This window comes from Phalaenopsis equestris, unplaced genomic scaffold (assembly GCF_001263595.1).
Source record: "Phalaenopsis equestris unplaced genomic scaffold, ASM126359v1 Scaffold000002, whole genome shotgun sequence".
Classification (NCBI taxonomy): Eukaryota; Viridiplantae; Streptophyta; class Magnoliopsida; order Asparagales; family Orchidaceae; genus Phalaenopsis; species Phalaenopsis equestris.
Genome location: NW_018164444.1, coordinates 26,211,601 through 26,235,166, shown reverse-complemented (window position 1 = coordinate 26,235,166; position 23,566 = coordinate 26,211,601). Strand labels below are relative to the sequence as shown.

The following is a 23,566-nucleotide window of genomic DNA, read 5'->3' as shown; positions in this document are numbered from 1 at the left end:
CGAAGGTCAGTCAAACAACCAAAAGACCACCCATGCTAACAGGAGACGAGCATCCAAGTATATCACTCTGAAGAAAAAGACTAGACAAAAGTTTACCACTTCCAACAATCTTACAAATATCAATGGGAAGCCCTCTCTACAGCTCTCCCAAATATCACTAATGATTAATAATCAGACAACTCGACTGACCGCCTGAAAGTCAACCAGTCATTCCACTCAAGAACTAACCTACTTTTCAGAACGAACCCGACCAGTGCCCGGACGAAAGCCGACTGAAATCAGCTTAGTTGCTCGACCCATGGACCTGCCAAGCCAGAAGATCCAGATACAAAGGGTGCGGCAAAAATCATATATTAAAGCCTTTTAGGCTCTTCTCTTGAGACATTTTTTCTATTGGGAGTCTAACTCTCCTTCCTCTTATACCCTCTATATTCATTATATAAAAAAAGTTGTAAAGCTCGTGAATGCCCTAGTTTTCCTCTGAAGTGCAAGTCGTTGTGCATTCTCTCCCTTTCTCTCCCTCTCTTTCTCTTTCTCTTTATCACTCTCTCAAGATTCCTATCTCTTCATTTCTCTAAAGCTCGTGAATACCCTAGTTTTTCTCTGACACTCTCTCTCAAGTGCAAGTCGTTGTGCACTCTCTCCCTCTCTCTCCCTCTCTCTCCCTCTCTTTCTCTTTATCACTCTCTCAAGATTCCTATCTCTTCATTTCTCTGGACATGTCTCACTGAATAAATTTGGATTCAACAATAATATTTCACTTTTTTTAATTTAATTTGCCGTAAAATAAAATCGATGTGCAACTTCTCTCTTAAACTATATTTTGAAATTTTATTCAAAGAAAGAAGAATTCTAAATTTATTAAAATAAACCTAATGATTCAAATTTTTAAAATTTAAAAAAGTGATATTACATTACTTTGTTAAAATAAACTATTAATGGAAGATTTACTTGCATATCATTTAATACTTATATATTTACATATCAAACATCTCTAATGCAAGAAAATGTGTTACTATCAGGATTGTCAAAAAAACTCGTTGTTCGTGAACAGCTCGTGTTCAGCTCGTTAAGAAGCTCGTGTTCGATTTGTTCGCTAAGTTAACGAGCTGTACTTCATATATAAACGAGCCGAAAAAGAATAAATATTTGTTCGCTAGTATTCGACTCTCGCTAAGTAAACGAGCAGATCACTAACAAACTTTGTATTCAAAATATGAATGAGCTGAATACAAACAATGATATTTTTTAACAAGAAAACACGAGTTGAGCCTGACTAGCTCGTTTTAGGCTCGTTTACATCCCTAGTTACCACTTTTTAAAAGTTTAAATCGCGGTATTTATTATTTTATCCGGAATACTTGGAAAGAGAAAGAAACAAAGCGTTTATCACATAAATAGATAGAAATTTGGTGGTGTCCATGTACTCCACTTTTCTTCGATATTGTTGGAAGGGAACTTATCATTGTTTATGATTGTTGAAAAGGCGATCAAGATGTTGCTCTTTTTCTACAAAAAATTGTGAGATTTTTCTCAAAATACATAGTGGGGGTAGAAAAATCAAATTCAAGAGGAGCAATTAAAGGATTAATTAGTTTTATGTGACAATGAAACCTTTCATGGTTACTTTTTTAAAATAATTCCATAATTTTTGTCAGTCGTATTTCACACTCGCCACCTAGAGCTATCTAAAGATCAAGAAAGTTTCATATAATCTTTTATATTGTCTTATATCTCAAAAACCCTTAAATCTACTAAAGAAAAAAAATCTGTCTTCATCACCTATGTCTTGGCTATTGATCCTTTATTATCTCACAATCATGCTTTCTTTATTTTTCAAGGAAATCAATATTGGCAAATTTTAATTATGATGTTTGTGAACTAGTAAAATATAATCATATTAATTTTTCAATGAATGACAAAAAAATCTTCATTCATTTCTCTCATTCATTGTACATTTGGGGATCACATTCTACGCTTATTATTTCTTTTTGGCTCAATATTTTATTTTATCAAAGATTGCACTTTTGTGCTATGGATCTGTTTAGTAAAAGTTAAAAGTGATTTAGGTATATTTTTTCAACATGATTATAATTTAATTTAGCATTGATAAGCCATGACAAATACTACTTTAACTATTCTTTTTCCTCATGCTTCTAAGAAAAAAATGAATAGTACTTGTGTTTTTTTTCTGCACGCACACCCTGATAAAATAGAGCAAGTGAACGAAGGAATGATTAATTACTTGTTATGACATTGGGCTCCTTTTATGAAAAAGTATGCCAAAATAATATTGGGGGGAGCAATTTTAATAGCGCTCATATCATAATTCAATCACCTACATTGGTGCTTGGTTCATGAGTCATACATAAGCACTAGAAAATCCTTTCCACATTTTAACAACTCAAACAATCTTATTCTCAAAATATTTAGGACCATTTCTTGTGTTCGTTCACATTTTTAAAACAGAGAAAAATCATATTTTCAAATCTTCCCACGGATTTTGTCTGGAGGGATCTCGGTGCCGTAACGGGTGTGAAGGATCAGGTGTTTGCCTCACGTTGTTTCCTTATGATCAAAATCTGCGTACCTTCAATTCGAGGTTTTTTTTTTTTATTTATTTACCATTTTTTTTTGTGAAGGATCAGGTGTTTGCCTCACGTTGTTTCCTTCTGATCAAAATCTGTGTACCTTCAATTCGAGGTTTTTTTTTTTAATTTATTTACCATTTTTTTTTTAAAAAAATATTTGTAGGGATCTTGTGGATCTTGCTGGTCGTTCAGTGCGGTCGGGGCGCTGGAAGGGGCAAATTTTCTATCCACTGGCAATCTTGTGAGTCTCAGCGAGCAGCAGATGGTCGATTGTGATCACACGGTTCGTTTTCTTTAATATTTGCACTCCCGCTCTATTTAACAGCTTGCTTGATTTTTCTATTTAATTTTGAATTTGTTGAAGGTACTTGAGTGCTTCTTTGAATTGAGCTGATTTTAATTCCATTGATGTTGTTCTTGCCATTGTTTTTAATTAATTCATCATCCATGCGAGCGACAAAATTAATTCCTAGTTTGTTTAATTTCTGATGGTGTGTTGTTGTGATGGTTTCAGCACCACTCATCCATTCCTGAAAATTTTGGCAGCATATATAATGACTGAATGATCATGATGCTAAAATTATATAATCATCCAAAACCGAGTATGTACAATTTTATAAATAATTATTACTGTTTATATCAGCTGACTAAGCTCTGCGACCTAAATCTCAGCACACCTGTATAACTCCAAGCCATAGAAAAGCCCCTTATATATATATATATATAGAGAGAGAGAGAGAGAGAGAGAGAGATGAGTTCCTAACTCGCTAGACATCTAAATCGTAATATACTAATTACGGGGCAAAACAAATAGAGTTATGCATTGCTTTGTATTTAAAATTCGTAATGAAGCACAAGTGAACATATGCATATAAGATGACATAAAAATAATTACATGAATTCGATAATGAGTGTGTTGGATTAAAAGATTAAGCAATTGAAACAAATTCATTTGTTTAGGTTGATTCAGATCATGTTAATTTCAAAAGTCAGATTATATTACAAATAATTTATTAACAATGGTTATCATGTTGATTGAGTAGATGTAATGTAGATTGTCAACTTTTTAGTTATACTTTGTCCATATTGTTAGATAATTGGATGAAACACTCTCGATGAAACTCGTCAAGACCTCAATCATAGTTTAGATCTGATGAATTTGTGGTCGTAACTTGAGCATAAATGGCGCTAAAAATGTCAAGGAAATAAAATTTATGTGATTTGCTTAAAGTAGGATTTTAGTATGTTCAATGGAGTTTTAGATTAATATTGCAACTCATTATTATGTCTAAGGTTCCTAAATCAATGTGTTAGATGTTAAATTTAGGATATGCATATTTAATATGAACTAATAGATGCCCTGGTCATCTTAGCTAGAAAATTTAATTAAAATATCATTTTGTCACAGAGTAATCATACAAAGACATATAACCCAAATACATGATAAAACAAGTGTATATTAGTATAATAGTATTCATTATTGCAAGATAAGAAACTCATGATTTCTTTAAAAAGGCACACCACTTACCAACATATGATTTACTCATTACTAACATTGAAAACTCTCTATGCCAACCTAAAACTCTAAATGAGTATTAAATTGTCTCCCACAACAACTAAAAGCAGATTATTAAAAAGTTACTCAATAATAATTTTTTATTATTTAATAATTCATTTATTTTTCTTTTAAGCCAATGAAATTCATAAAAGTTTAAGGAGCCTATCCCTAAGCATTATATCTTATCTAATTTATCAAAATTTAAGTTCATTTTTATTAAATAGGTTGATTAGGTTAAATACCTAAAATTTGTATATGAATTGGATAAAAAACCTTATTCAACCGAAATCCAAAGGAATTAATCCAAGACTCTAGCAATCCTCATTCCAATTTATATTAACTAAAGCTTTAATTTTATTAAATTATAGTTACCATATTTCACAATTTTTAAATTGCCAATAAGAATAATGTAGACCCCAGAATTATAAACTATTCGATCTTAATGATACGGTAGTTTTTATGCTACCGACTCGTCTGAGGATCAATACTTATAGTTCATCATCCTTTTCATTCAAAGAGATAGAGAGACATAGGTAGGTAGAGAGAGACCTATCGTAGCCCAAGATGTCGATGGACTTCTATAGCTAGCATTGTTGCCAACCTAAAAATCTATCTTTTGCTTGCTTTATCTTCTTTGAAAACCACAAACCTTGCACTTCTTTGCTCGTCCACACCATTGAAATTGAATCCTGTTTATCTTCGCACTTCTACAAAATTTTTATCATGCAATGAATTTGATTTAATCATAAGTTGAATTAGCTTGAATATATTTGGCTTAAAACTATCTCTTCAATTCTCATATAATCTTTTTATAGTTGTCGTGGGTATTACTTATGTTATGTTCTTAGCTAATAATTGTGCTCTATTTTGTAGTTCTGTTGAACCTTCCATGCATTAAGACGATGAAAGAAGTTTCAGGTTCAGAAGTGATTCCTATTGAGATTTAAAATGTTTATAGGGATAACTACAATGGTTTGGTTAATAAATCTTTTCAATGGAATTTTAAAAATAAAAAGTACATCGAATAACTGGAAAAGACGCACATCGGTTACGATATTGAACAACAAAGATGTTTAAAGCAAATGGATATTCAAGACTGATAGAAATAAAACTTATGAGTCACACGATAAAGTTATGAGAAAGAGATTAATGCTTTATAGAGTTAAAACTTATATTAATCTTAAGGAAAAATCCTTGTTACATAGGGAAAAATCTTTGTTACATAGGGAAAAATCCTTGTTACATAGAGAAAGAGAGTAATGCTTTATAGAGTTTTACCTTTTAGCCTTCCTACATAGGGAAAAATCCTTGTTACCCTCCACACACATCCCAATGTAAACCCAAGAATTAGATTCCTTAAGAGAAATGTAGCGCTCAAAGTTCAATTCCTGCATGGGAGAGTTAAAGCCACTAATAATCACACGTGTATTTACAAGTGTAGAATTGATTTTTTGAAATTTATCTCCCTCAAACCTAATAACTATTTGTGAAGGCTCATAAAAAGGAACATTATCGATCCCTGCCGATTTGCATATTTGAAAAAACTGCTTCAATTAGTAATATCCACTATAATAGGAAGTGCTTGAAATTCAATACCCTAGGCCAATATTTGGAGAGATACGACTAGGGACAAAAACCACTATTTAAGGGATATCAACTTGAACATATTAAGCAAATGATAGACACCAAATAGGTTTCCTCCACAATAATATCTAGGGAGTAGGAAATCAAATTGAGAGCTATAGCAAAATCAATGTCAACCTTGAGACATGACACATCATTATAAGAGGAGTCATTAATTTCCATTTGTACTTAATTTATCCTTTGTCACACTTGGCATTTGAGTGAATATTTTGAATGCCTTGATAAAGAATAAAATAGTTCTTAGGATAATGACCATTTATAAAAAAATTTTGGTGGCTCTAAGGCATTTTTATTTTCGAACACTACTCGCCTCAAGGAAATTTAGCTAATTTGTGACTTCAACGCTGAACTAATCCTGTTTTGAACTTTTCTTACTAGATCAGTCATGTTTTCTATTTTTTATTGTTTTGAATCGTTTACTTTCTTGAGATGGGAGTTCCTGTGAAGAAATAGCTTCTTGGCAGAAGTCATTTCTAGCAGGGAAGTTATCATTTATTTGTTTTTTGAACGATAGTCAGAGACAACACCAAAATTCTTATAATTTAACTTAATTAAGTTTTTTTGCATGGTTTATGGATTGATTTACATAATTATGGGATTGAAATATTTCAGTGGATCCAAAAACTTTATGAATGTTTATGATTGCTAAAATTTATTATAATTCTATTGAAGATCTAGTGAAAACTTATTGTAAACCACAGTATTTCATCCTCACGATTTTCTTTTCCTTGATCTTAACAGTGTGATGCGTCTGAGCCTGGTGCATGTGATTCCGGATGCAATGGTGGGTTGATGACAACTGCTTTTGAGTATGTGCTCAATTCAGGTGGGCTTGAGACAGAGAAAGACTACCCATATACAGGAACTGACGGAGGTGGCTGCAAATTTAGGGAGGAGAAGATTGCTGCTTCTGTTGCTAACTACAGTGTTGTCTCGGTCGATGAAGCTCAAATTTCTGCCAACCTTGTGAAGCATGGCCCTCTTGCAGGTTGGTCTATATTAACTTTCTTATTACACATTGATGAATAGTTTCCAGATAACACCATTCAGTCGTAATTCTTTTTTGAAATCCTATACTGATCACTTTTATTGTTCACGCAATTAATTAGATAGCATGAATTATTCTATACTTTAATAATTAAAACTCTGATGTTATGCCTACAAGGCATTCTTCTTAATTATAGGTAGTCCTTAAATGTCGTTACTGTTCATACAAATTATGTAGAAAACAAACATTTTGCTTTATACATTAGTCATCAAGTCATCACTATTGTTTTACATTTTATATCCAATAATAAAGGCACCACAATTTTTATATTAGTCTGTTTTTTAAATATTCGTTTGATCTTTGCACTAGTGCGGCTCTAAGGAGGAGCAGAAAAGACCTCACAAAAATGAGGTCAAAACCCTGTAAAACCTGGTTTAAAGCTATTCTAGCTGATTTGACAGCCAATTTAATAACGTAAATTCAAACTGATTTGCTTGAAAAGGTTAACGTGATCCGACACTGTTATGTTGTAGTCATTATTGGGAAACAAATAAGGATGTACTTGCATGCGACCTAGTTAACAATGTTGTTAGCATAGTGGCCCTTCGAAGTCTGTAAATAGGAATCATGGGATCTTAGGAATGCGATTGGCGACATCAACTATGTGATTCAATCTCTATTCAATCAGAGCTAAGAGCAGATAGAACTATCTTTTTGTATTTCTCTCCCTATATTCCCGGGTTATTGATTCACCAATTAAGCAGGATAGGCCATTGTTCTTCTCAACTGATCTGGTTCTACATCTCCAGCTTTGGTAGACTATAAACTAGCTGTTCAATTATTGGTTCAAACTCCCTTATCAATTCTTATGGTGGAGAGTTTGCTATTTTCATGTAAGTTTAATTATTTCTAGCCGAGTTTTAGAGATTTCAGTCATCCATGGAATTACAGAGCAGCTTCTGAATTCAATGTGCCCTGTGCCCTTAGAATGGAAGGTGCAACTGGAGGTTAGAAAGCAAAACTAGAAATAAGTAAAGGCTTGAAGATGAGACTTTTGGTAAACGTATGAAACGAGTTTGCAATCGACAGAATTGTCAGAGGAAATTAGTTTGTTTTTCCTCAAGAAAAGTGACAAGTCAAATCAAAGACTTCCTTGCTTTCATTTTGGAGATTCTTTAGTAAATTTTTCTGAAGTGTTATTTTTTGGTCCCTTAATTAGGAGAAATTATTAAGTCCAAATACTGCTCGTACAACTGTGTACATATATCGGAGTACACTGCCTTGTACCTTGATTTTTTTTGTTGAGCTGAGAATACACATTGTTGACAAAACAGTGATGTAGGTGTGTTTTCAGATTTATCAGAGTACACTTCTGTGTACTAGCTGTGTACTCCAATGTCCGCAACACTGTTACATTTGGTGTTTGGACCTGTTAATTTCTCCCAAGTTAGAATATTCAGGGTGCTTCAGGTTGACTCTAGACTATATAATGTCCTTCATCATATTGAGCATAAAGTTTGCACTAGTGCTTCATGATATTTATCAAGAAAACGTTGGAAGTGCATGATACGACTGAACACCCCGTCACACTAGGGACTTATGTAAGGCTTTAACGAAACACTATTGTTGACATTCAAAAATCTCTAAGAATATTGACACCTTAGCTTGTGATTCCCATTTTGCTCATATCAGGCTTCTTGATTGGCATAAGTTATGGAATCATATCATGATCTTTATGGAAGCAAGATGGTTTAGTTTGATCTCAATTAGCTCACAATTTGGCCTAGTCAGTGTATGAACTTCCTAACCCCAAGTTCAATTGAATTGTAAGCTATTATTTATTTGCCATGGTATGCTGAGAGCCTCAATAATGTCAAGCCAGCTTAATAGAATTAACTCAAGGTCAAATCCTATGATTAAGTTGTTCTTTGAAGTGAATTTAATTTAGATTTGATTTAATCTAGAGTTTATCACAAATGAGTCAACATTTGACTTTAAGGAAAATTGTACCAATCCTAATCGGCCAGTCACTAGACTAAACTTAAAGAGTTATTTTATATCATTATGGGCTATTTGGTTGCAACTAAATATATGTATTGTATTTCATATGTATCCATTCGATACATTTTATTTTTTAATTTAAATCTAACTAAATACAAAGCAAAATGTTGAAGAAAAATAAGTCAAGGTACTATCTTTAAAACTTTAAAAAATCGTTTGATCTGGACAAAATTAGAATGTCATGTTATTCTCCCAATCTCGTGCCTTGGTGCCACCCATTACTATAAGTTGAGTGTCCTCATGAGCTTAAATATTCTATCCATGACTAGCAGAGGAGATAGTAGACCATTCATCCAATCTTTGCACCTTTTTTATTTGTTATTCCTCCTATTTTTTCATCCTCATTTCATTGATTCTTCTTCTTACTTGCCTATAGCCTAGATATCGACAACTTTGCTACATTTGCTGGGTCACCAAAACAGTGCTTCATTCTTTTTTTTTAATTTTAGTATTTTTTTAAAAGCTAAGCATCAAAATGATTTCAAGGCTATGAAATCATATGAAAATATTTATTCCTTATCTCATGATCCTTAATTCTCTTTTTGCTTGTTCTAGCATACAAAGTATAGCATCATGCTTGAAATCATCTCTCAAGGAGGAGGTAATTGTACATGCTGCATTTTAGTCGATCACCATAGTTAGCATTTTACACCGAACCAAATAGAAGAATATATATATTTTTTATTTTACTGCCAATTATACAACTCCGAGCTCTAGAATGCATTGTATTTGTTTATAAAATATGCACGAGTTAATTCGAGTTGTCGACTCTACGTACCGCATTTAACCGGAAAGTTCTTGATTGCATGAAGGATTGTGAACATTAGAAGCCATTCCCTTCAATAAAAAAAAAATTTATTTGCTTCCACGGAAGTTAAATTTATAACGAGGATGAAGTCATGCACAGAACTTATAAATAGTATAATTAAAAACATCATGCCCTTCACGAAATATGAGTAATTCCTTTTAAGGTTATATTAGGCTTAGAAATACTTTGATTTTCTTAAGTTCCAATGCATTCAAAGTTTGAAAATTTTACTTTATTTTAAATAATAATGGTTTTTTTATTTTTATTTGTATTTAATTATAAATATGTGTGGTTAAACTTAAAAAATGTGCCATTTATAGACGAGGGATAAACTAAGCTTCAATGCAATCTTTTTTTTCTCCATCATCTTTTATTCTTCATTTTATTGTTTTCTTTTGTTTTTTCCTTGCATTCCCTCAAACTTATCCTCTACATCTTTAACATTTAATATTGCGCTTGAAGTTCTTTGACCTGCATTTTATCAACTGATTTATGAGAGTACATTCTTCATTTTCCATAGTGTAGCATTCATTGAATGACGAGAATCCCTATATGCTATAATGGGATCCCAGGTGTGCCTTTTGGGGAAATTTGTCTGGTGGTGTAGTTTCTCCATTAGTGGAGCTAGAAGTAGAGAGAATGAGTGCTGTTAAAAGATCTTACCTTTTTTTAATTTATGCCTGAATTAATTCCCTCTTTTCCTCAATTATTTGCATACACTGTTAGTCAGGGTGAAACCGGTCTCTTTTTGAGAGGGGAGACTATTCTTCTAGACCTAGTGTGGGAGGGGTTAGGGCAACAAAAAAAAAAACTAATATTTCATGAGGGGAAAAAATAATATTTCAGGAGGGATAAAAACCAAATTGTCCTCTAATATATATAAAAATTTAAATTTGAGCGCCCACCCCCAAGGTCTGCCCTTGCTATTAGGGCAATTTATCCCATGATTTCTTGCCTCCCAAATGATCTAGTCATGCCTCTTTTAACATCTCGCTTTAAGACGCACGAGATTAAAAAATAAGTTTTGCAAGATTTACTTTCATATTCAAATATGGAAGAGGATTGAAAAGCCCCATCAAACATGATCAAATATAAACTTGTAGTGAAACTCTAGCTTCCTGTGTTTTTCATTGCCATGAGAGTACTCGCCATATACTTCTGATATTATCATCCATGCAGTGGCTATCAATGCGCTATACATGCAGTTCTACATCAGCGGAGTCTCTTGCCCCTACTTATGCAGTAGGAATCAGGATCATGGTGTGCTTCTGGTGGGCTATGGCTCTGCTGGCTATGCTCCGATTCGCTTGAAGAATAAGCCATACTGGATCATAAAGAACTCTTGGGGCGAGAACTGGGGCGAAAATGGCTACTACAAGGTTTGCAAGGGTCGTAACATCTGCGGCGTCGAGTCCGAGGTGTCTACCGTCACCGTTTCCAAGGCAGCTCATCGAGGTTCTCTCAATTGAAATATTAAATGTAGTAATCTTCTGTACAAAAATGTATAATGCTTTTGCTGCCGGTGCAGCAATATACTTCTGGATCGTCATGTTTTTATACTTATGTAAGCTAATTCCTATGGAAACAACAGGTAAGTACTCATATCAGTACTCTTTTTAATTAAGTCTGTAAGCAGTTACCTTAATCTATATATGCATAATTGTATATTCATACATTTATATGCTTCTTTATTCATGTATAAGATGTGAACAGTTGTCAATCATAAATGGTAGCATCACCAAAGACTATATATGCTGAAAGAAGAGATAGTGCTGATTCTCACAATAGTTGTATTTATGTTCCTTTAAATTTATACCACCATCATTTATTTAACATAATATATTTTGTAAAATATTGAAATTTTGTCTAAAATGGGAAGGTATGCTGGTATTGGGGATGGGTATCAGTATTGGTCTCTGCTGCCGTCTATGAAGCCAAGTATTTGCTGAACTGAGTTGGCGATCTCCTGTGCACTTGAATTCGTCTCTGCTGTGATCTGTAAAACATGAAGCTTCAAATTATTAAAAAAAAGTATTTTATGTAACAAAAATGATATATAAATGAAATAAATTAGATTAGAATATCCTAATTAAATTTTGGTAATAATAAGCCTCAAAGTTATTATAAATTTTCAGGTATAATTTTTAAATAACCATGATTTATATAGCATTGATATCAAAATAAATGCAATCAATTTAAAACTCATTGACCAAAAAAACTGTTCAATTGAAAATTTACATATTTACTACATAATACTTGTGTATTCACATATATAACACTAAAATTTGATATATATATATATATATATATATATATATATATATATATTACAAAACTAGTGTTATAATTACATCAAAATTTATGCATGCAAATTTGTAAATCTCTTTTTTAATTTGAAGATAAATGTTTGAATGCTATGCATATAAATATCAATTTTCAGGAATTGAAAATTTGAATACATAAGAATTGTGTGGTATGTATATGTAAATCCTAAATCAATACATCGCCCCCATATCTTTTCCTTCCTGCAATAAATACACGCAAAAAAATTCATAAAATAATCAACCACATGAGGGAAAATAATTGTGTACATAAGATGTATGCAGCGCTGCGTATCTCTGGGGGTTATTCAGGGGGTACAGGGGGTTATATCGGGGTTACACCCCTCTATAACCCTCATGTAACCTCTTTGTAAACTACTTGTAAATTACAAATGAGTTTCGCGCTTCTATAGTTTCATAGGTACAAATAAGTTACATTAAGGTTACAAGAGAGTTACACGGGGGTTACAGGGGGGTATAACCCGAATATAACCTCCCTTAAACCCTTGAATAACACCACACAGCGCTGCGTACGTCTTATGTACGCAAATATTTACCCACATGAGGCCTTAGTTGGAAGAGTAGCTTTACACTGCCTTATGATATAAAACCATTAATTCAAACCTTCACAGATAAAACTTTATATCTAAATTACATAATAATAACGCGATAAAAATAAAAACAATTACCTTGACATTGAAGGAATATAGAACAGTCTGCTCAATTGTTGTAATATTAGTATGAAGAATGCTGAGCTGCATGTCCTCCAAAGCAGCTATGGTCTTGAGAAGCTGGCCGGGCCTCCGCCGTGAGAGAATTTTGATCATGGCGTCCAGGCCCAGCAGCCTCACTTCGATGTCGGCCAACGGCGTCTTGCTCTCAGCCATCTCTTCATGGAGCCCGATGACCCCATCGTCGTCGGCTGCATCGATGCCTTGCCAGAGGGAGCTGTGGGAAGAAGGGCGGCAGGGGAAGCGGCGGTGGTGGCGGCGGCGGCATGGGAAGTGGTAGGGAGGCTTCGACGGCGCCTGCCCCATAGAGGCGGCGGCGCTTCTGAGATTCCAAACACTGGAGGAGTTGCTCTAACTCCCTCACAAATTCTATTGCGCCGCCGATAATGGAAGCTTGGTCTCCCTGCATTTGTGGTGGAGGTGAAGGAACAAATCTAATACGACGTATTCATTATTCAGAAAATGATAGATATTCAATTATATAAATTGAAGATAAATACTTTGAATAAGTACCAAGTAAATATTACATGCATCCCCCACAATTTTTATGTATTTACATATCTAAATCCTAAACTTCACTTTTTATATGCATGCCCCGATTCATCTGGGAAAATATTTAGGTACATCATACGCACGCAGAATTACATGCGTATGATTGTTATTCGGAGGATATTAGAGCATTATATCATTGTTATTAGGGTTAATACTTCTAATAACCTCACAAAACTCTCGAATGACAAGAAAAAAATGAGCGCCACGAAATATATTGGTAGATTATTAAGATGTTATTGAGGTTAATATCCCCAATAACCTCTCGATGACAATAAATAATTGAGTTATTGAAAGATTATTCGAAGCCGTATGCACTCACTGAGAATTGTGCATTAAAGAGAAAATATAATTAATTTAAGTTAGCTTCTACGTACCCTCTGGACATAAGAACTAGGCATGAGGGCCCGGAGAACGCGCAAATGCTCGTTCATCTGCCGCCTCCTATTCCTCTCAACAGCAATATGTGTCATCCTCTGGCTCTCCACTTCTTCGCTAGTCTTCATCGACCTTCCTCTCTTCTTCCTACTACCACTCTTCCCCTGTTCTCCGCCACCTCGGAACAAAAAAACGGCCCCCCGCCGCCGCTGCCATCGCCGCCGTCCCCGCCGCATTCTGATTAGAAAGCCGGTGAGCCTCCTCCTCCTCCAGATCCTGATCTTCGCCGCCATCGATTTCATCGTACGGCAGAGGAGATGGAGAAGGCAAAGATGGAAACTTGAAGAAGCAGGTGTCTACATCGACGACGTCGCCGGAGATTTGGGGCTGCGGGGGCGGCGCTTGGAGGAGTTTTGGCCGATAGTCGGCGAATTGCATTACTTCGGCGAAGCTAAGGTGCGGCGGCGGAGGAGCTGGGGAAGTGTTCAGCATGTAGTCCACCATTTCGATGCCTCCGCCGCCGCTGCCGGCGGGGTTCTGTTCTGTGGGGTCCAGTGATCCGAATGGTGGGGGCTGAGATGCCTGCCATGGGGAATCATGTGGTTGAGAAAATTACTGTTTCGGATGAATTATTTATTTATTTTTTAATTTTATTGAACTTTTATGCAGAGAACTTCCAAAAACTTATATATTTACATATCCAACAATAAAACTTTTATAATTACAAAAAACATATAAGAATAGCACCAATCATGGCCTTTTAATGGTTAAATCCATCATTCCATTCATAGATAAAAGTATTATTTGTGTAAAAATAAAACTTTTGAGTGTGAGATAAATAAATTCATAAGAATTTGGGTGTATTTAATCTATTTGATAAATTGAGTTATATAATTAAATGTATTTAATGTATAAACTAAAATGTGTATTTAGTGTATTTTTTAATTAAATTCAAAAATATATTTTTAGATATTTGATGAGTTTATAAATGGGGGTATCTTATTTGAGCATGTCAAATATATTTTAATTTTTAACTAATCATAAATAAATTAAAATAGTTAAAATGAAAAAAATTAAAGATAAAATAAAAGTGAACCCAAATGACTTATATAAGAGATATTTTGCTGACAAAAAACAAGAAAAATTGATAAATTAGCTAGTACTCAGAGAAAAAAACATTTGATCAAGAGTATATAAAGTTATAGGGGTTGTTAAAATGTAACATTATTGTAACATCAATACAGTCAAATTTTATAAAAATTAAGACTATCAACATTAAGGGTCCGTTTGGGGCAGCTTGTGCGCTTCAGGATAAAATATTTATCCTGAAACGCGGCCCCCAGGCCGAATGCCGGGGTCGGCCCGTTTAGTGTAAAAACCCAAACGCAGTTTCGGATAAGCTGGTGAAACGCGCGAACCAAACAGTACGGCGACGTTTTGAAAATGGCGCCCGCACTTATAAGCTGCCCCAAAGGGACCCTAAATCTCAATCCTTTGATAAAAGCTCAATTAGTTTTGTTTTATGATTTTAGTTTATTTTAAAATTTAGATTTTAGTCTCATTAATCAAAGTGATTTAATTGGCATGCACATGAATTTTCAATATTTTTTAGAATAATTTCTTGTGGCATCAACCTTTTTTATATCTACAAAAATAAAAATGAAAGTACTTTGATTTATTATGTTATGAAACATTTTCTTATATTTTATAACATAATAATGTAATAAAGATTTATATAATTAGCTATTACTTCTTGCAAGACAAATGCTATTTTACAAAATATAGAAAGTTTCTCAAAAAGGAAACTAATGCCCTATATATTTGATAAATTGAGAAATTATTCTAGTTTATTTTCTAAGTCTTAATTGAGTTATATGTTGTGTTCTATAGCATCAAATCAATATATAAAACAAGAAAAAGAAACAGCTTTAGCTTATTAATTGAATTACATTCAATTACCTTTTATTAAAACAACAATTGTTATCATGCCTACAAAATTAAAAATAAATGGATAAAATCAAAGTGCTATATATCCCCACTCCTACTCGACTTCATTTAATAAGCCTAATGGCTGATTTAGTTGATTCTCAATAGTAAATATATACATCCTTACAATAATAAATTCATTTCATTAAATTTAAGTTTTGAACAACATTAATGAATCCAACAAATTTAACTCATCATTTCAAAACAACAAAAAATTCAACTTGCAGTATTCTGACGTAATATAATCAGAACTTTCATAGACATGGTGATCCTTAACTACTCCAGTTTACTTTATTGATTAATATCAGAAATAGCTGTGGTGATGTTTTCAAAATGCCGCATTACCGTTTGGAAACTGCGTTTGAGCAACTTATCCGAAAACACAGTTAGTTTTTTATACTAAACGCGAAACGCGTGTCGAACATTGCAGTCCGCTTTTCCAGATAAACAACTTATATGGATAAGCACAAACTGCCTTAAACGCACCCTAAGATAGCACAAATATCAGCTTTCCACGGAAATACAAAATAAGAGCTTAAACAAAGCATAAGACCAGAGTAAACAAACCCTAAACTCTGAGAACAACATATATACATATTATATATATATATATATATATATATGTGTGTGTGGAGCTATACCGAGTAGTTGTCTTCCACCTCTTTCTGATCGATCTCATAAGACATCAGAAGATATCAAATCCTTCCGGCTATAAACAATCTGAATGAACTCAAAAGCAGAAGTCAAGATTTCAGAAACTAAGAGACAGAGAGAGAATAGTTTTCTTCTAACGTATGAGATGGATGGATGAAGTTCATGGTGGATGAAAGACATGTGAATAAAAAGGTGGAGCCTGTGTGTATATTAATTGAATAATGGAGACGAAGTGGTAATGAGTTGAAATTATAGAGCTGTGCATGCGTCGCTCCATCGTTGCCATCCATGCATTATATCAGCGGTTAATATTTATGAGTTTCACATGCCATCAACGCTCTCTTATATTACTCTTTCCTTTTCCTCCTTTTTTTTTAATTCCATACTCTTTTTTTTTTTTTTTTTTTTTTTGTTTTTTTTTTACACTTCACGTGAAATAATATATATATATATATATATAAATAAACTAAAAAAAACATTTGATATATACATAATACTTAGACAAAAAATTAGACAACTAACAACACGTAACATCTCTTTCTTGATACAAAAATGCAATTTTTATTTTGATAAATATTGAGATATCTCCTGAACTGTTGGAGACTAATCCTGCTAAGGAATTTCTTCATGAAATTTTGCTAGCTAGTAATGGCTCAAATTTCATGTATTACAAAAAGAAAAATTCCTTTTTTATTTATTTTTTGAGGAAAAAAAATTAGTGTAAATAAAGATTTGATTAGTACTAAAGTGAAAAATTTGACAGAGAAAAGGATTCATGCATCACTCAAGGAATTTTCCACTGAAAAACTAAGGAATTGCTAACAGAAAGTTTGTCCTTTTTTTTGACGAGCATTAATTGCATATAAAATTGGTGGAAATTATACATTCCCTTGCAGTTACAATTGCAATGATTTAACGAATAATTTTTAAAATATAAGGCTGTCAAACGTACAATTGGGGCATTTACTTGTATATAGGGCTGTCAATACGTCTCATTGCTCGTTCGTTAAGTTAACGAGCGAATAACACGTTCATGTTCGGCTCGTTTTGATTCGAATTACTACTAATCAATAAACAGCTCGTGTTCGGCTCGTTAATTTCGTTCGATAAGTTAACAAGCCGAACACGAATAAAGTAATATTTTAAAAAAATCTGATTGACTACAAGGTTACAAAGATTTATAACCAATTAAAATATTGATTAAGAAAATAAAATAAAATTATTAAATTAGATTCAAATGATGTTTTAATATAAATAATAATTTTTAAATCTTGCTCAAACCCTTATTGTCTTATAGCTACATGATTAGGGTTGTTAAAAGGACTCTTTGTTCGTGAACAGCTCGTGTTCGACTCGTTAAGCAAACGAGTCGAACACGAACATACTTTTTGAGCTCGCGCTCGTGTTCGGCTCGTTTACACCCCTACTTATATACCACCCAATTCCCATGGATCTAATTCTTATGTATTTATATATCTAACACCTTTTTTTTTTTCTTTTGCATTTATACCACTCAAATCTTTCATATCAAATAACAAGTATCACTTTAATTTTAAAGAAGTGAAATATGCATTCTCAAGTATAGGTAAGATGCAAAACATGTAAAAATTGAAGTTTAGATGTTAGATATGTAAATACATAGGAGATAAGTGGTATGTATGTAAATCTGCTTTTCAACATGTTAAGGCCATTTATTAAATAATGACCACCTGAAACATGTAATTTACAAATCAACCACCCTCTTTCATCCAATCATCCCAAAAGCTCCAAACCATTATGAACAAAGCGACTTTTTCAATAGTTGCCATGCATAATATACTTGTTTTAATGAACTCCTTGAGGCAGTTACATAACACACAATTATTATATACATTTCTCACAGCTAAACTTTAACATAACATTTAAATCTTTAATATCACATTAAAAATAGGAGTTCATCGTGATATACATCTTTTCATGCATAGATTTATGGTATCAAAGTATTATATATTTAAATATGAAAATTTAGGTGTGAAATATTGCTATGAGTAATGTGATATTGTGCTTTTTCTTATACTTGTGTTAGTTTTATGTTTTTCTTGGGTATATTTTGTTTAAATGTGCAATAAATAGAGTGAAATCTAAAATTTGGAGGAAATTAAGCAAAGTGAGACTAGCGACCTGAAGGAAACGCCCCGATTATTTAGAGGGAGAGTACTATCACACCATATACATGTCGTCTCTGTACCCAAATTACGTATGAATTTTTCAGCCAAAAATCCGTGAGCACGACACTGCAACAGTAGAAACCAGCACTCCAGCACCCAAAGAGAAGCGCCTCAGCGACTGTAGAAGCAATATTGTAGTGCCCAGTGCCCCAATACGAAGTCCAAGTTCCACAAAAGGTGGCACTCGAACCAAACACCGCCGCACCCGATTATAGCGCCCCGACACTATTTCACCATCGCTTCGACTCTCTCCACCGACATAGGATAATTTTGTAGTTCCTGAGCTATTCAAAAAAAATTTTCATATAAAATGCATGGAAATAGAACGGGGAGGAGGGGGAAGGCTTGAAAGCCTTAGTGTGTGTGAGAGTACGAGTTTAAACTTTCGAGTGTGTGAGAGCAAGAAGTATTGGTTTGGAGTGAGAGGAATTTCAATTCAAGTTTTTTCTTTCATTTTATCTTTTAAAACCTGATTTTATTTTCTATGAACTCTTTTATTCTCTTCACAAATGATTAGGAACTAGGTTTTCATGCTTCTTTGAATGGATATTATGAAGTTCTTGTTTCAATCATGTGGAATTCTTAAAATAAATATATGACATTAATGTGTTAACGTTCAATGATTATTTTACTTCCTTTTAGCCAACTTAAAATGTTAAAATCAATGGTAATCTAGGAGACTATCAGAAAAAATACTAGGGGAACATATAGGTTAAAACACAATTTCTTAGTTAAATAAAAATAATATAACTAAGAGCTTGTAATCACATATGCAAATAAGCAATCCCACATAGGGGTGTAAACGAGCCAAACACGAGCGAGCCCAACTCAGCTCGTGTTCGGCTCGTTTATATTTCGAGCTCAAAATTTATGTTCATTTTTGGTTCGTTTGTTTAACAAGCTGAACACGAGCTATTCACGAACAAAAATATCGTTTTGACAACCCTAATCACGTAACCATACGATATTAAAGGTTATAACAAGATTTAAAAATTATTTTTTATATTAAAATATTATTTGAATCTAATTTAATAATTCTTATTCTATTTTCTTAATTAGTACTTTTAATTGATTATAAATCTTTGCAGGCTTACAGTCAATTAAAATTTTTAAAAAAACTACTCATCAAATATGTATATATATATATAATTGATGAGTAGTATTTCAAGCAAAAATGAGCCAAACACAAACTAACAAATCTTTGTTCGTGTTCGACTCGTTCGACTATTTAACTTAGTGAACGAGCCAAACACGAGCTGTTGGCGAACAACAAGCCGTTTTTGATAGCCCTAATTCCTACGGGCAGTTTGATTTAAAATTTCACAAAAAATGAAAAAGATTTTAAAAAATAACAAACCCACGGTATGACAATATTTAATTTAGACCCCATTTTAGCAACTCTATGGTGGATGAAATATATCAATGTATACATAACCCCAACACTATGGTGGATGAAATATGTCATGTATACATAACCATATTTTTCAAGTCAATAACTTTGAATTCAAACCTGCAATCATTCAAATGATATAAATAACTAAATATATTTTTTTAACATTATATTTGTGGAGTTAATGAATGTAGTTAATAATAGACCCAACAACCCATATTCAAACACCTACATTCTTAACTAAAAAAAAAAACCCAAAGTTTAACTACAACAATAACCAAAATATAAGAAATCATTAATGGGATAGCAACAACAAAACTCCACAGAGACAATTACACGCCCAAAAAAAATCAAATTGGCCTAATTAATTTTAACTCAATTTTGATATATCAAAAGAAATAAGCGCATGCATTCCAAAACTATTTTCTATTTGCAACAATCAAATTTGAAACAAATAGTCAATTTTTCAAATGATCCAGCATGCCCTGTCATTGCATTGCTTTCCTTAGAGACGTCTTTGGCAAACATCTTCTTCCCTATATCTAATAAACTATCATAAAAAATGAATAGATGCAGGAACAAGAGAACTCAAAAGGAAGAGTTCCTCCTACCCATCATGTACGCTGCTTATTATAAATCCATACCTAATGAGTAAAAAAGTCACACGGTGTACTTGTTTTTGGCAGCTCTCTCAAGCCTTTTTGCATCATCCTGAAATCACAGAATAATATCATGTTATCAAACTTCCAGTTTAGGTAGCGCACAATGATTCAGAATGCAAAGAACTTACATGAGAAATGAAACCAATTTGATCATTACAGTCTAAGAGTTCCTTCCATTGTCTCCCAATGCTTAGCTTAAGATACAAATTTATCAAACAATCAGTCATTTGTTAAATTTCAAAACAGCTTAAAAAGGAGAAGATAATAAGAAGCTAGAAAATGTTCTATTTTTTGGGTTGTTTACATATATGCCAACCAATTCCTATGTATTTACATATCTAACTCCTAACCTTTACTTTTTACATTTATAAAAATCAAATCTTACGTATCACGTAAAAAAAACAGCCATTTTAAAAAGTGAAATACATCTTTTCATGTAAAAGTAAGGTAGCACATATGTAAAAGTTAAAGTTTTGGTGTTAGAATGTAAATACATAGGAATTGAGTGGTATGAATGTAAATCTTAATTTATCCCATTCTAACCATACATGAGTGCTCTTTTAAATGGAAACCTAAAAGTAACCCGCAAGTTGGAATGCATGAGTAGAAAACAACGTTAACAAAATATTCAAGGCATACAAACAAAACTAAATTATGATAACTAACAACCATCATTGACTGCATGCATCTGACGCACATGGTTAGCTGCTGCGGCTTTTCAGCTAAGAAATCAACATAACGATCACCAATAGCCTATTTGGGCCTGCTTTATGATACTAAGTCCAGTTTAAATAAAATTAAAACATTACCTGAGCTACACTTAAACTTAACTAAACTAAGCTAAAACTTAAATTACATCAAAACCAAATCAAACCTAAACTAAACCATGGCTAAACCCAAAAACTAATCCAATTCAACCAACCCATGTTAAATCCAAGCCAAGAAGAGGCCATTACCTATTAGACTCACCACGCTCTACAGTATCACCTAACCACCTAAGTCAAGCCTAGTTTTGATCCATTCACTAAATTTCTAAGTTATAGTGAATGGATAAAGTGAATTAGTTCAATTTATGTTGTGTCAAATAGGAGCATACCTATTCTTGACCCTTTGGTCCAGATATAAAGAACATTGACTAATCTTACGCTTGTTTACTGAATCTGCGGCTAGGCTGGGAGGATACCGGCTTTCACTTCGGAGCTCCCACGTTCCCCGAGGGCTAACCTTCAGCACCCAAACGATAGAACCGAATTGGAGATTTTAGTCTGTCACCCTAAAATCTCCAATTCTACGCCCGAAAATATTATTTCCCTATTTATTTGCACCCAACTTCCAAGGGCTTTGACCTCCCTGAATCTTAGATGTAATCTTCACCTTAGTTGTAAACCTCAACATATTTTAACAAATCAATTGGTCAGATTGAAAGTAAATTAAGATCGAAGTGAAAAGATTATCACAAATTCTTAAACATTTTTATGGCTTCACTAATTAAATTCACCATTTCAAAAATCTCAAGACAAGGAAAAAGACAGAGAAAACTACTCAGATCTCATGGGAAAAACACAACAAAACTCGGAATTCATATATAAAATCAACGTCATACGAACTACAATAAGTAAATAACTTATCTCTAATTTCTCCCCAAGAACACTCCTCGAAGTTCCTCTGAATTTCTTTTTTTCTTTACAGCACACATAATTCATCTTTGAAGTAGCAAGGAGGAAGAAATCTCTCACTTTCCCTCCACTCTTACAATCTCTTGAAGAATTTCTCACAATTGTTACTCACTATTGAAAATTCTATATACTAATGGAAATTTCTCTAGCCTTCAGGACCTCTCTAATCTCCAGGACCTCCAGGACTTTCCTAACCTCCAGGACCTCCAGGACTTTTTTAATTTTCGGCCAAAATGTTCTTTTAAAGTTGTGTATGAGCTTTCCCAAGAGTTGCCTAAGCACCTCTTCAAAATTTGGTTATATCCAAAGCTTGAGTAAGCATAACCGTCGATCTCGCCGTCGGCGACCTCTAGGGCACCGTCGGCAACCTCTTTAAAATATTCAATCTGAGTCTTGGGAAAATCTCACCGTCGGCGCCATTAAGCTCGCCGCGGCGCCCTAGTTCAAGTCTTCATATTTTGGTCCTTTTCGCTCCAAATTCGCTACTTTTGCATCTTTTTGCTCCAATGACCATAATTCATCATTCCTGCAACAAAACATCAACAATACTTTTCCTTAAAGTGCAATATCAACAAAATCAGTGTAAAATAGGTATAAAAATCTCAACATATGTTCTTTTGGTCAAGGCACCTCTTGGAGAACCGACCTTGGGCTCTATTTGGGGCTGAATTTCATCAGAAAAAGTGCTCCTCTACGTTCATTTTTCGCACCACATCATTCCATTCCACTATCATATTAGAGTCAATTTTTTATTTTCCTTTCATATTTTAGAGTTTTTGTGGTGAGGTTTAGTGTGAAACTTTCTGTAAGAGTGTTGGAAAAGGAAAAAAAGTGAGAGATATCTTCTTCCTGCATTTCTAAGGAAAGGCTTCAAAGGATTTGCTTTGAGAAAGAGTTTTTAGATAAGTATTGTTTGTTTATCAGTGTTGTATGAACTTTCTTTTATACATAAAATTTGTGTTTTGTTATTTCTTTCTCATGAAGTATGAGTAGTTCTCTCTATCTTTCTCCCTACTCTGAGATATGGTGAAATGAAGAGATAATATGGATGTGCTAATATTAAAACGTAAAATAAATTATGATGATTTTTTAACTCCGAACTTAATTTACTTTTTGATCTGGCCAATTGAATTGTTAAAATGTCTTGTGAAACTTATGATCCAAGAAATGGAGTATGAGTTCTACGACAGAGTGAGGATCACATTTGATTCCATGGAGGAGAACATTGTTCATGGAATTAAGTGCAAATAAATAAGGAAATATTCTTTGTTGGGTGTAGAATTGGAGAACCTTTAGGGTGACAGACTAAAATCTTCAATTCGGTCTTATTGTTTAAAAACTGAAGCGAGAGCTAGCCTTCAG

General features: G+C 33.4%; 4 protein-coding genes across 4 annotated transcripts in view; 1 reads left to right on the top strand and 3 right to left on the bottom strand.

Annotated features, from left to right (window-relative positions):
- The first annotated feature begins 2,250 nt into the window (after nucleotides 1-2,250).
- Nucleotides 2,251-11,323, top strand: LOC110036884 (cysteine protease RD19A-like). The gene is made up of 5 exons (XM_020741468.1): nucleotides 2,251-2,277; nucleotides 2,470-2,547; nucleotides 2,755-2,874; nucleotides 6,535-6,781; nucleotides 10,830-11,323. Exons 1-5 carry the CDS (start codon nucleotides 2,251-2,253, stop codon nucleotides 11,117-11,119), a joined length of 762 nt encoding a protein of 253 aa, XP_020597127.1. The 3' UTR covers nucleotides 11,120-11,323.
- Nucleotides 11,324-11,412: 89 nt separating this feature from the next.
- LOC110030406 (transcription factor FAMA-like) lies at nucleotides 11,413-13,796 on the bottom strand. Its single transcript, XM_020733107.1, is given in 5 exon segments — nucleotides 11,413-11,646; nucleotides 12,661-12,906; nucleotides 12,909-13,000; nucleotides 13,003-13,105; nucleotides 13,629-13,796. Coding segments are annotated over 5 exon segments (663 nt in total). The 5' UTR covers nucleotides 13,758-13,796; the 3' UTR covers nucleotides 11,413-11,553.
- On the bottom strand, nucleotides 13,780-16,404 carry LOC110036803. Its single transcript, XM_020741364.1, has 2 exons — nucleotides 16,257-16,404; nucleotides 13,780-14,211 (listed from the first exon to the last, which is right to left on the bottom strand). The coding sequence occupies exons 1-2, from the start codon at nucleotides 16,299-16,301 to the stop codon at nucleotides 13,780-13,782; spliced, it is 477 nt and encodes a 158-aa protein (XP_020597023.1). The 5' UTR covers nucleotides 16,302-16,404.
- Nucleotides 16,405-20,275: 3,871 nt separating this feature from the next.
- LOC110031720 (eukaryotic translation initiation factor 4E-1-like) overlaps nucleotides 20,276-23,566 on the bottom strand; it is a 32,625-nt gene continuing 29,334 nt past the window's right edge. The window contains exons 4-5 of the mRNA XM_020735080.1: nucleotides 20,657-20,722; nucleotides 20,276-20,577 (exon numbers count right to left, since the gene is read on the bottom strand). Coding sequence (XP_020590739.1) covers nucleotides 20,527-20,577; nucleotides 20,657-20,722 — 117 coding nt within the window. The 3' untranslated portion in view covers nucleotides 20,276-20,526. The remainder of the gene's footprint in view (nucleotides 20,578-20,656; nucleotides 20,723-23,566) is intronic.

Bases quoted from the DNA above. Each gene is read 5' to 3' on its own strand.
- LOC110036803 (XM_020741364.1), bottom strand. From the start codon at position 16,301: ATGTCTTATGAGATCGATCAGAAAGAGGTGGAAGACAACTACTCG. The intron at 14,212-16,256 runs GTATAGCTCCAC...TCCCCATGGCAG, and splicing joins AGGTGGAAGACAACTACTCG to GCATCTCAGCCCCCACCATT.
- LOC110036884 (XM_020741468.1), top strand. From the start codon at position 2,251: ATGACATTGGGCTCCTTTTATGAAAAA. The intron at 2,278-2,469 runs GTATGCCAAAAT...TTTTTAAAACAG, and splicing joins TGGGCTCCTTTTATGAAAAA to AGAAAAATCATATTTTCAAA. The intron at 6,782-10,829 runs GTTGGTCTATAT...TCATCCATGCAG, and splicing joins GAAGCATGGCCCTCTTGCAG to TGGCTATCAATGCGCTATAC.